At 42.0% G+C, this 13,412-nt stretch overlaps 1 protein-coding gene across 2 annotated transcripts in view; it reads right to left on the bottom strand.

The window, feature by feature from the left end:
• LOC114634839 (microtubule-associated serine/threonine-protein kinase 4-like) overlaps positions 1-13,412 on the bottom strand; it is a 311,910-nt gene that overhangs the window by 103,969 nt on the left and 194,529 nt on the right. For both annotated transcript variants that reach the window (XM_028783438.1, XM_028783444.1), the window contains exon 3: positions 9,915-10,039. In XM_028783438.1, the coding sequence (XP_028639271.1) occupies positions 9,915-10,039 (125 nt within the window). The remainder of the gene's footprint in view (positions 1-9,914; positions 10,040-13,412) is intronic.

Raw genomic sequence — 13,412 nt, 5'->3', positions numbered from 1 at the left:
TCTCTCTCTCTCTCTCTCTCTCTCTCTCTCTCTCTCTCTCTCTCTCTCTCTCTGTTTGTGTGTGTGTGTGTGTGTGTGTGTGTCTATATTGACCCATGGCACTTTAGAGTCCAGGTATTAGTTACTGAATATTGAATTGTACAGTGAAAACAGTAGAAGCACCTTCAGCTCTCCATCTGTTTAGGATAACGTCAACAAGAGAGCAACTCAAGCTTTAGTGGAAGGTCAACAAAAGCTACAGATCCACAGTGAGACAAGCTGAGAACAACAGGAACAGACACTGAGGCTAGGAAGTAACAAACAGGAGAAACAATAGGTCTGACAAAGACCACCCCCCACCCCCAAGTGTGAGGTTAGTTACCAAAACTTGAGCCAGGACTTTATGCTTTCACACAACATTTATAAAAACATCCTCCAGAGCCATGCTTAACCAGTAGCTTAACTTACGATTGCTGAATTAGAGGAGGAGGAGGAGGAAAAGGAGGATAAGGATAGGGTAAGGAAGAGAAGAAGTAGAGGAGGAAGAGAAGGAGGAAAAGGAGGAGGAGGAGGAGGAGGAGGAGGAGGAGGAGGAGGAGGAGGAGGAGGAGGGGAGGAGGAGGAGGAGAGGAGGAGGAGGAGGAAGAGCAGCCCTGACTGATAAAAAACACAAACAACTAAGGTAGACTCTACCACACTGCTGTTCTTCACATGAAAGCAAATTAACATAGTATCTGCTTACAAGGAAGAGACCTCAGAGGGTTTAAGAGACTGTTACTAACAAAACAGAAATAATTTCCTTTAGATGAAAATTCCTGAAGCATATATTAACCATAGGCAAAGCATCTTTCCACCTTGGATGCTTCCTAAATAATAATAATAATAATAAAATAGAACTCATTTTAACTAGATGGTTGAAACCTCTCTAGCCACCTCAAAGAAACATCTTTTATCTTAAGAAGAATGCCAACAGCTTTCCAGGGAAACTCACTCTATCACCATGACTCAGGAGCCTTGTAGTTTCTCTTGACTAAAAGCATTATGTAAAGAAGAAACACCATTGGCCTAGCTTTTCTACCTTTTCTACCTCTCCCCGTCCCATGGCATCCATAGGTCCACTATGTCTTGAGACCTGCCTGACTAAAACCTATGCAGGTTTTGAACTCAGTTGAGATTACAAAGCTTTTCCTGAAACTTGCAGCCTGAGTCATTCTTCTGCTTCACAGCCATAACTGATGTAGCCACATCTCTAATTTCCCAGATTTATTCTTTCAATAAGCCTTATGGTTTTTCAGAAACAAGAACAATGCTATATCATTTCCATGAAGACTTAATAGTAGTTTTATAGTAGGGTCTCCATTAACCAATTAAGTGAGATATGAACTCAATGGGGAATACACCCACTCAGAAGCTAGCACCAGGCTGACACTTCAGGTGTCAACAAACCAGGGATGAATATAGATATTGACTTTTCTCATTACACTAGCCATAAAAGTGTTTGCAGAAAGATAACAAAGGTGCTGGTCACAGTGGTGCACATCCTTAATCCCAACACTCAGGAAGCAGAGGCAGGCAGATCTCTGAGTTCCAGGCAGATCTCTGAGTTCCAGGCCAGCCTGGTCTACAGAGTGAGTTCCAGGACAGCCAGAGCTACATTGAGAAAACCTGTCTCAAAAACGAAAACAAAGCAACCAAACTAAACCAAACCAAACCAAACCAAACAAAAAATCCAAAATCAAAACCAAACCAAACCAAACAAACAAACAACAACACACAAAAACAAAAAGCAAAAGATAGGACTGGAGAGATGGCTCAGCAGTTAAGAATATTTTCTGTTCCTCCAGAGGCCACAAGTTCAGTTCCTGCCACCCACACACATTCATGGTATTGCTGTTCATAATGTGTTTTTGCTTCCTTCTACGATGGCAAGTAATTAAAAGAGGACAAGCATTTCTTGTCTTTAACTACCATATAATGAATTGGCACCGACCCGTTCAGACTTTCTCAAATGCCCTTGATAACAAGAAGTCCACAGTTGGCTGGCCTCTCCAGGCACACCCACACACTGAGCTGCTCCAGCAGGTGCCCCCGTCCTTCTGTGGAAGGACAGCACATGTGCCCAGTAGGAAATGCTTTTGAATGAACAGGAGAAAAGACGTAAGACTGGGAAGCTTTAAGTTAAATTCCAGTCGTGAAAATAACCTATCCTCAACACATGGTGTTCTTCCTTCTGGCAGAAGAATCAAAGTGCTCTTCCCATGAAGGGTGCTAATGATCTTTGGGCATCTAAGTACACTTAGCATAAGGGGTTCACACTAGAGAATCTTCACAGAGGCAGTAGTTGGATCATAGTGAGGATTTTATAGTCCACATTTAAGCTGATTTGTGATTTACAGACTTGTGTTAAACTGGCTCCTCTGTGGATGGGCCCAGGTGAGCCCATAATGAGATCTATCTTTGTGGATTAGGCCTGACCTATAATAATCTGCTCAGGGCCCCCTATTGCTATTTCAGCACTGAGTTATGAAAATTCATCCCTTCACTATAAACAGAACCTAGCTCAGAGGGGAATGACTGTGAGATGTATTAGTCTTGGAACACGAGCACTCTTGAGACTCTGATTATAATGTCCACAGCTGAAGGCACTATTTCACAATTGAGATTACTACTTTCCAGATTGAAAAAAAAAATTTGAACCATGGAATAATGCCTTTAGCTACACACACTGTAATCACACACAGCAGCTCCTGGATCCCAGGAGCGATCCAGGTTACCGACAGCAGGTCTGGTAAGCTGATTTAGGGAAGGCAAGGGAACTTGCTACATAGTTATATTGATTTTGTAAGTGAATGTATTTAAAACAATAATTATTTTTTTATTAAATAAGGCAGAATTTTTTTCTTTTAATTTTTGGTGAACATACTGTTAATAGAAATATTTGTAATACACTTTAATATATAAACAATATAGACAATATAAAAAAAGTTAGACAGACCTTCACAATCCTATCTGTTTTGCCTAATAATCCTCCTGTAAGACTCTACCCTAAGAGATACTGTGGGGTGAACAAACACTCATGCAGTGGATGTACAACCATAATTAACAGTAGGGAAAACTTGGAAATAATCTAAATAAGACAATATGCAGAGACGAAGCCATGCTCTGGAATATTATGCAGCCTTTAAATGGAGTCATGATGGCTAAGGAGACACGTTAATCTAGGGATGGAGTCCACACCTTTTGTTAAGCAATTTATCCACGGGCTTTCAATCCATCCCTACATCAATATTTAATAGGTGCTTTCTCAGAGTTAACTAATTAGACTTCAGATCAGGTTTTTGTTTTTGAACCATAAGGCTAATGAACTATTGATATGATATCAAGTGGCTGTAAATAAACGACTGCACCCTAAATAGATGTGAGCATCATCTCTCGACACTGTGAATGAATAAAAACAGGGAAATACATTTCTGCATATGTTTAGTGAATTTTCCTCCTCACAATGCATTTTTGCAAATGTAAAAGATAAATATTCATTAAGGCTCTTGGAATATATTACAGTTTAAATAGTTTGGTTTTAATATTTATAGTACATCGTGAAATATAATTTTTCCATTAAAGGAACTCGATATGATATAAAAAGATAATCACCAAAGAAACAGAATTTCACCACTTAACCAAAAGCTTGGAGTTGAATAACAGCACTTGAAAGAACCTCCCTTGTTTAAAAAATGTTTAGTTACCTGGAAAGCTCTTGGTTTTTAAATTTTGTTTTGCACACAGTTGGAAAACAAAGAAACAATGAGGTAATCCACCAGCACAGGAGAGAGAGGGTATATCCAATCATCCAGAGAATGAGTTTGCTTTTGTCCTTTCTGATAGAACCCCTCCAGCTACGCCTAGTTCACAGCCTCACCTCCAAGACACTCTCTCCTCAGCAGCCCCAGAAACACTGAGAAGGGAAGACTTCTTGAGTAACAGGCACAGTACAAAGTTCTGCCCAAGAGGCTACTCATTTAATCCTTAAAATAACTGTATAAAGATAACACAATGCTAAACTCCGTTCCACAAATGAAAACCCGAGGCCCACACCAATCTACATGGAGCTACTGAAAGGCAGAGTCAGGAGTGGGCCTAGGACAGCACATGCTTTCAGCACTACTTTCCTCTCATCTCATTTTCAAATGGACAACTACAGCAGCTTAATTCCTGGATGTATGCTCACTGGTGGCTTCTCTCTGGCTTGAAGCGCAAAGCCTGAGCTAGCTGATACAACACAAACCAAGACACAGTAGACTAAAAGTAGACACAGTAAGCATATGAGAATCAGTTCTGGGGCCTGAAAACACACAAAAGGGGGATTTCTTTGTCTTACTCTGCAGGTCCCCTGAGCTCCCAAGAGGAGTCCTGCACTAGTCCCAGTACCAGGGACATAGAAAACAACTTTCCTTGCCTTCGTGAAAACTATGTCAGAGTAATAGAAGATACAGAGTTAGCTCTCCTTGTCCACAGGTCTTATAGGCATCCAACCAACTAGAGACAAAAACATGTCCACACAGTACATGAATAGATGATTTTCTTGCCATCATTCCTGAGGATGTGCAGTGTATTCACAGAGCACTGACAATGTATTAAGTATTATGACTGAGATGAGTTATAGCATATGGGGGATAGCCATGGAATATATGCAAATAACATGCTGTTTTTCCATAAGTAACACAAGCACCCCCCAGGTATCCCCCACTCCATGGACACTGAGTGATGGCTACAAATAAAATTATTATAATACCACATATTTTGAAAATGATAAAGCTAGGCAGTAAAATGAAGGCTGTGGGGTGTATTCCCTTGCAAAATAGGGAACAGCTTCACACAGACAGTCAAGAAAGACCTCACTGAGAAGGAATGTGAGCAGGGCCTTTAGACGAACACAACAGATGAGGCAGGCAATTCAGGGCAAACACAACCAGACAGATATATGGGCATCTCATTTTCAAAGTCCCTCCCCCATCTGTTACAGCAAAGTGTAAAAGCAGTAAATGTTTCTTATGATTGGCCGCATCTACCATTTCTGAACGTCAGTCATCGAGGCTTACAACCATATTTTCCTGCCAAGAAATAAAGTCACTGGTCCTGCCTCTGCCGCCTGGAATCTCCATCTCTCCTGCCAGAAAGAAGCATCTGTACAAATCCCCCAGCTCCTGACGACGGACGATGACTTCTTTGATAAACTACCCATGTGTGTGGGGAGGGACAGAAAGATGGAGACAGCAAATGGGAAAATGAGTTTTCCCCCTTCAGATTAATGTATATGAAGTATGCATCTGACACTTCATCAGCACTCCCGGCTGGGGTCCCAGCGGGCGGACACTGGCTGAGCATGTAGTCTGCCAGCTACCAGGCTACTTAGGATGACTTGGCAACATGCCATTTATCTGAAATGCCCAAAGTGTCTGGGAGAGAGAACACAACTACATTTAGCATTGCCAAGGAAAACTAGATACTTCGGGCTAGGAATTAATCCCCTCCTTGAGAAGGCAGTTAGCAGTACCTTCCAGTGTGCCGATGGCTTTTAAATCGCTACAGGTCCTGCATTTACAAGAATTCATACCCTCCAAATAACACGGCCTTCATTAACGTCTTACTAGCATACTCTCAGGTAGAAGGTCCATACTGACATGTGAGTTGTTTCCTTGGAAAAGGATTTTGACGTATCAAAGGTAATGCTGTCACTTGACCACAACCACTTGGAATCTTATTTTTCCTGATTCTCCTATCCTTGGACAAATACCTCTTTAACTTAGCGATTAGGAAAAAAGAAAAAGAAAAAAGAAAGAAAGAAATCAATGAGACATTTAAACCACCATGACTACATTGCTACATGAAAAGAGATTAATGGACATCCCTTGATTGTGGACAGTGATAATAATATTTACAAGTCTGTCATATTTTCTGACTGGCTGACATGTACTAAATGGGATTTGGCCTGTTCTGTGGATTTTTCAAGCTAGTCACAATGGTGAGATACACACCAAACAATAGAACTGGAGCGGTTTTAGATGGATGGTATCATCAGGTCACCAATCCACCAATCAGAGCTCACTGTCATACCGTCACCTCACCTGGAGGCTAAAGGAATCTGTCACTTTTCCATGAGTAATTATTCATTATTATTATTTGTTGAATGCCCCCAACACGGAAAGCACAGTGCCAAGGGAAGGAGGGAGCAGGAAATCAAGTCACCTCTTAAGTCTGCCCTCGAGGAGCTTAGAATTTCAACACGCAGAGATTAAGCATTCAAAGGTATACTGGGATTGACCCTAAAGGAGTTGAGAACATGAGCTCACAGCTCTAAGGGGATCCCAGAAATAAAGCCAGAGGCCAGGAAGGCAGCACCGGTCAGTGAGGAGGCATGTTCTGCTGCCCAGAGCAACTCCTGTTTGGAAGAGGATTAAATGAGAGAAAGGAAAGGGGGGGGAGGAAAGAACCCTAAGACTGTCCACTTCCACCCCTCAGCACCATTCTCTAGTCAACGTGCTACTTTTAATCAACAAAAATAATTTAAATCCAACACATTCCAAACATGACAGAAACATAAAACAGGCTAAACTTTATGATCCTGAGAGCTAAGTTGTCCCTCAAATAAGCCCTGGCAACAAAGATTGGAGAGTACCACAGTGACAGAGTGAGGGAGGTATCTGGGCATATTGCAATAGAACAGGGGAGTGAGGATGGTGTGGTTGTTTTAATATGCTTGGCCCGGGGGTGGCACTATGTGGAAGTGTGACCTTGTTGGAGTAGGTGTGGCCTTGTTGGAGTAGGTGTGACCTTGTTGGAGTAGGTGTGGCCTTGTTGGAGTAGGTGTGGCCTTGTTGGAGGAAGTATGTTACTGTGGGCATGGGCTTTAAGACTCTTGTCCTAGCTTCCTGAAAGCCAGTCTTCTCCTAGTGGCCTTCAGATGAAGATGTAGAACTCTCAGCTTCCCCTGCACCATGCCTGCCTGGATGCTGCCATGCTCCCACCTTGATGATACTGAACTGAACCTCTGGATCTGTAAGCCAGCCCCAATTAAATGTTGTTATTTATAAGAGTTGCCTTCGTCATGGTGTCTGTTCACAGTGGTAAAAGCCTAACTAAGACAGACAGATCTCTGCCTAGCAGGATACCTTGACAACCCCAGCAGTAAATGGCCCAAGCATATCCTGGCCTCTATATCTGAAGTTAGCCACAGTTCAGCTACCACATCCTGAAGCTTCATAAAGCATGTGGGTAGGTCAGCTAATGATTTAAAGGATTCTTTGCTAAGGATGTTGTCTGGCACATTTTAGGGGGTATTCTTCTCGAATTCTCTATTAACATTTATTTTTGTATACTATTCCCAAATACGTTAGGTTGTTTGGCATGCGTTTTAGCAATGAAAAGGTCAGTTTGTGTCTGGGCATGTGATCGCCCATATTAGGTAATAAAATAGAGAACTCACGACAGAGGCACTTTTTGTCAGATGATTTCGTTGCCGACAAGCATATCCATAATATTACCATTCAAGTATTAGGGTTGCAGCGTTTGAATCACACTGTCAAAAGTGATAAATTGTGAAGTGTTTTTGTCTTAAAAGGTAAATGCTCACAGAAAAAGAAGCTTTTAACAAATTCCCCAAGGAAAACAAGTCAGTTAGCATGAGGTAAGAGGGATGCTGGAGGAGGAGGAAGACAATCCTACCCACGACCACTTCAGTGTCTGCTCTGGAGATCATTATGCCATGCATTCAGCTTGTTAATTTCTCTGAAAGAACGATCAGAAATTTCAAAGTCGAAATGGGCTTCCCTGACTGTTTTAACACGTCTTTGCATTCTGCAGTTACAGATATGGTCCTGATATTTGGGACTTTCCCTGTTTACATATCTCCTCAATGCCAAGGCAGAGCTCGAGGCTAGACGTAAATCAAATCTCCACTGACTGGATGATGCCCAAATATCCAATGTAATTTATCCCCAGTATATAAAATTATAAAACACCATAATACACAGATTTATATACACTATTTCATCTTTTTCATTAAAAGATATTTAAAGACCTAGCACCATGTCCTGTAACTTTACTAACCCAAGCATAACTTGTATAGACTTTTTGTCTTGGCACTTGGTTTTATGGGTTTGTTTTTGTTTGTTTGAGTGCAGAAAAATAAACCCTGGGCCTCACACATGCTAAGGAAGTACTCTGTCCTTGAGCCACGTCCCCAGATCAAGTTGAAAAGACTTGCACTGTGTGTTACAGTAGATCAGTACATGCCCAAAAAGGAGCTTGGAGGAGGTTCAGCAGATATAGTGACTGTCCCTGAAATATGAGAACTAAAGTTTGAAACCTCAGAACCCAGCATGGCAGTTGACTGTAATCCCAGCACTTGAGAGACAGAACCAGGGTTCCTGGGGAAGGTGGCTGGTTATACCAGCCGGAATTAGTGAGCTCCAGATTTAGCAAGAGGCTCTGACTAATAAAGGGAGCATGAGCAAGGAAGACAATGATGTCAAGCTTGGGCCTCCACACATGTGCACATATGTGTAAACCCACATACGTGTGTAACCACATGCAAAAACACATACACACACAAAACCACATTAAAAAAAAAGACATCCAGCAAGAAAACAAAAATCTAATCAGCATAATGGTTAAAAAACCAAGGCTACACTGGGAAAGAACAAAAAGAAAAGTCCAAGTCTATGCTACCAACAGAAACACAGATATGTTCCAGTCAGTAAATACCAGGAGTGCTAGTACTGGGAGGTTATTTTTCTTCCAATGCAGGAAATCAAATCCAAGTCTTCGCACATGCTAGGCAAGCACTCCACCACTGAGCTACATGCCTAGCTCACACCATTTTTAATCAACATAAAAAAGAATGATCTTTCCAAGAATCACCAACAGATGCTGAAGAACAGGGGAAGCTTTTGGCAAGAAGCATGTTTGCACAGCCTATACTACCTGTATGGCCTACACTACCTGCATAGCCTACACTACCTCCCCAGATTGCTCTTACACTGCAGGAAGTCAGGGGTAATGACTGCAGAACCACCAGGCAGCACCTTGACTGGGCAATCCAAATTAACATCAGCGAGGGGCAGAGAGACATCATGCAGCTGTCAAGAACATGTCCTGAGGACACATCACCAGTTCTCAATTTGGAACAGGAATGTGCAAATCGGAGTCTCACTATGGGAAAACAGCAGACAAGCCCTAGACAAAAAATTGCCTATAATTTTTTTTCAACGGTGTTGCTGTCAGCAAAGACAAAGCAAGGGTGTGGGAAGGCACCAGATCAAAGGACAGCAAGGAGATGGGTGCTTGAGTATGCACGGGACCACAGGCTGGGTGCTACGCTGTGGAGGAGATGCTGTTAGAAAGGACATGGTTGAGTCCATTGGTTCAACTGAACCAGACTGTCAAGCAGACACTGGGCTTCATCAGTGAGGAAGTTATTCAAGTTGACAACTGCCACACCACAGGGTGTGATGGACACACATTTTACTCTCAGGTCACTCAAGAATTGTGTAACGCATTTTCACATAAATATATGGACACCACACACACACACACACACACACACACACACACGTATACACAAAACAAAAGATAAGCAAGTTGGGCAAGGTGCTAGTTAACGGGATCTAAGTAAGAGACAGACTGCAGCCGTCTGTGGTTTTCTTACCCTTCGGCTTTACCACAGTCTTCAGTTTTTTTAGAAAGCTTTGATTGGTTGGTTGGAGTTTTTAAAGGCTAGAAACATTTTCACTTCTTAGGGAATGGGTAACATGGAACCAAATAGAACTATTCCACATTTGGGTGTGGCCAGGAAGGAACTAGCATACAGAGAGCCAGGCAGGACCGTTGCCCAATGAAGCAGCGAGACTGACTGTAGTGAGACACACACAGACACTCACCAAACTGGCTGTGAGCGAGGGAGCCGACTGGCCGAGTGCCTGGCTGCGCATGCGCACGAGGTTGGACGTCTCTGCTGAGGTAGGCCAGGCTTGTCCTGCTACCGGGTTCGGAAGGAGGTACCTCCCTGTTAGAAGTAGAAAAGCAAACAGAGTAAGTGGCAGGGCTCCAGTGTAGTTCTGTAGACACAGTGGGCAAGTCCAAACCATCTTTCTGCTACATCCCTTCGGCCATGCTCAGTAGCTATGCTGACTAGTAGCGACCAGAGAAAAATATTTCAATTAAGTCAGGAGACACCATGGTGGGTTCTGCCCCTGACTTCCCACTGAAACCCAAGTAAATTACTTTATCTGCTGGGCATGGTGGGGAGAGGGGTTGTCATGTTAGGGTGAAGTGGTTTTTCTCTGTCTATTCCACAAGAATGTTGTAAGAATGCATGTAAATATATGAGGTGCTCTCAGCACCACACAAATAAATGGGGTGTGTTTATGACACTATTTGAAGCCAATCTTATATGGAAAGCAGTTTAGAAATGAGCTAGAAAGGGCTACAAAGTGGATGTCATGACCAACAAAAGAAGAGGTGCCATTCTTTCAAGGTGAAATGGGCTGCTGTCCCATTTCCCCGGCTTTTCTCTGTGACGCGCAAGTGGCTGTCCAACCCTGTCCATCAAGCACATGATGGCATCCATTTGTATAAATCAGGACATTAGAGTCAGTTTAGGTTCACTGTATAATTTCCATCAACACTGAACTCATACACACATACACACACACACTCACATACACTCACACACACAACCACTCACATACGTATAGACATATTCACACACACACTCACATGCATGCACATAAACACACACTCACACACATATTCACACACATACACATACATGTACACATACATACTTACACACATACACACACACACTCACACACATATGTATAGTGTATACTCACACAATATTCACACACACACATACACATGCATATACATATTCACACACATGAATGTGCATACACACATACACACACGCACACACACAAATGCACACACACACACAGACACACACAAATACTTTTAGAAGTCAATCAGCTGATAGATCCACACTGTGGTTTCCTGTGAATACAAACTAGGCTGCTATCAACACAAAGGAGTTTGGTTTCTTTACTTCTGTAAAGTTGGAATGCCTACAACTATTGACATAGTAACAACACTTAACAGACAATGTCTGATTTTATCTGCTTTGCCTTGGCCCTAGTACAGTGACTTGACTATCTCTTACTGCATAGTGCAAAGAAGAGTGGACATTTTCTTGCCAGAAACACGAACAATAAAAGGAGAGACTCTTCTGTGTGAAGACTCCATCAGGATCTGCAGGGCATACAGCTGCTCACCCTGTATCCAAGGGACCCCTGCTCCCTCCCTCTGCCATGCACCGAACAAGCATGTCTGACTAGTTAATAACAACTGTGACATATTACGGAGTTTATCACCATGATGCATGCAGATCACGGGCACCACAGAAGCTAGGCATTATGGGCATCTCCCATCGACCATCAGGTTAAAAGATCTACTGCTTGATTTTTATTCTTAAACCAAAGCGCTTTCAGAATTTTACATTTGTATTACAGAAGGAAAAATGGTTTCTTACTTTCAAAAGTGATCATTTACTCATTGCATAGTGTAGCACAGAAGCTATAGATGAAGAGGAGTTGCTGTCCTGACCTTGGCCTGAATCTAAAGGATATTGGGGAAAGGAATTTAGTCATCCTTTCTTGGTACTAGTTTCTCTAGCTCTAAAATGGACCTGCTACAATCAACCGTGTAGAGTTACGGGGGAATTTGATATAGAATTAAGTAGTATAATGGGAAAAGATATTTTTAGGTTATATTATTCTTATCATTCAAAACTAGAAAATGTACATATGTAAAAATAAAGTCATCTGGATTGCAGCAGAGAAAATCTCTCTGGACACACACACGTCTTTCCCTCACACTTTCTATAAAATACATTTTCTTGAGAATTCAGAATCACACTGCTGTCAGTTGCTCCTCATCAGCTCTCGAGGAGGACATTTTAACGTCCTTGTTTATTGTGTGTGAGAGGACAGGTACGTGCTGGCCGCAGCATGTGCCGTAGCCAGAGGACTCTACGGTGGAGTCATTCTCTCCTCACACCTTCATGTAGGCTCTGGGTCTTTAACTCCACTCACTAGACTTCCACAGAAAGCACTGTGTCCACACAGTAATTTTGCTGGCCCCGGAACATGACTTTTCCCAACTATCAACTGGGAGATGAAGGCTGCCAACATAAACCAGCATGAATTAATTACCTCTGTGGGTCTGATCAGTTTTGTGAAGGAATGTTACATTTACATTCTAAAGTGTAGAATCTGAATTGGATTTTTTCTTGCCTTATCTTGAAACATGAAGTAAAGCTGGACTAAGACACACTTTCAGACCTACCCCTGTGGGTCCAGAAACCAAACGTCAATGAGAAAGGGCAGGAAAGCCACAGACTGTATTTAGGAAAACAGCATTCAAACAGTATGAAAACATGGTGTCTTTATAACACAGACATAACTGTCTGAAGGATATAACTCTTAGAATATACCAGCCAACTGAGTAATCGACAGGATAGACTCGCAGAGCTGGAGGTATTGAATCACTTCCTGTACCTTACGTCATCATTTCTTTATGTTTGGAGAGGGGAGCCAAGGGGTACTAGACAGCAAGACTAATGTGACCTAGGAAATCCTTACTGCCCCAACCCCTGCCAATAGGCTGTTTTTTTTAAATCTAAGAACACACCTAAGAATAAACCTAATTGTTAACAATAGAAAAATATTATAGTTCATCTATAAAAAAATCTATGTATTAGTTTTTCTTTTTCCTTTAGTAGAAAGAAATTATTAAATTATATTGCTAAGATCTTCAGATACAGGAAACAGTTCATTTGCATACACACAGTTCCTGGGAAAAAGGACAGCCTTAGATACAAATTCAGTAACTGCTTATTGGCTGAATGCAACTATACGATCTATATGCTATATGCTATATACCATATACCATATACTACACACTATACACTATATACTATATGGAAACTACAGTATCTAAGCAACACCTGAGCTGGTCTAATCAGGAAGAATACCAGTGAGCAGTTCATTTGCCTAAACTTTACCTATAAAGGCAGTGCAACAATTGATCCAAAGAGGCTTTGGTGCATACCAGACTTTGCAACATCCTCACTGCCCTGTGAATAGAAACTCTCATCTCCCCTACTGATACAGATAAGTTCTGTAGGTAGGCAAGGGCTCACAGCCAAGTAAGGAAGCTGACAAAACCACTGTTCTGCCCCCTAGGCCGCAATTCTAATGGAAAAAATAGTTACCACGTATGCTTAGGTGAAAATATAAGTTGTATATCAAGAGGTGATGAATTCTATTTGAGAGAGAGAGAGAGAGAGAGAGAGAGAGAGAGAGAGAGAGAGAGAG

The sequence above is a fragment of the Grammomys surdaster genome, unplaced genomic scaffold (genome assembly GCF_004785775.1).
Source record: "Grammomys surdaster isolate TR1022 unplaced genomic scaffold, NIH_TR_1.0 99, whole genome shotgun sequence".
NCBI lineage: Eukaryota > Metazoa > Chordata > Mammalia > Rodentia > Muridae > Grammomys > Grammomys surdaster.
This window is presented reverse-complemented; position numbering and strand designations above follow the sequence as displayed.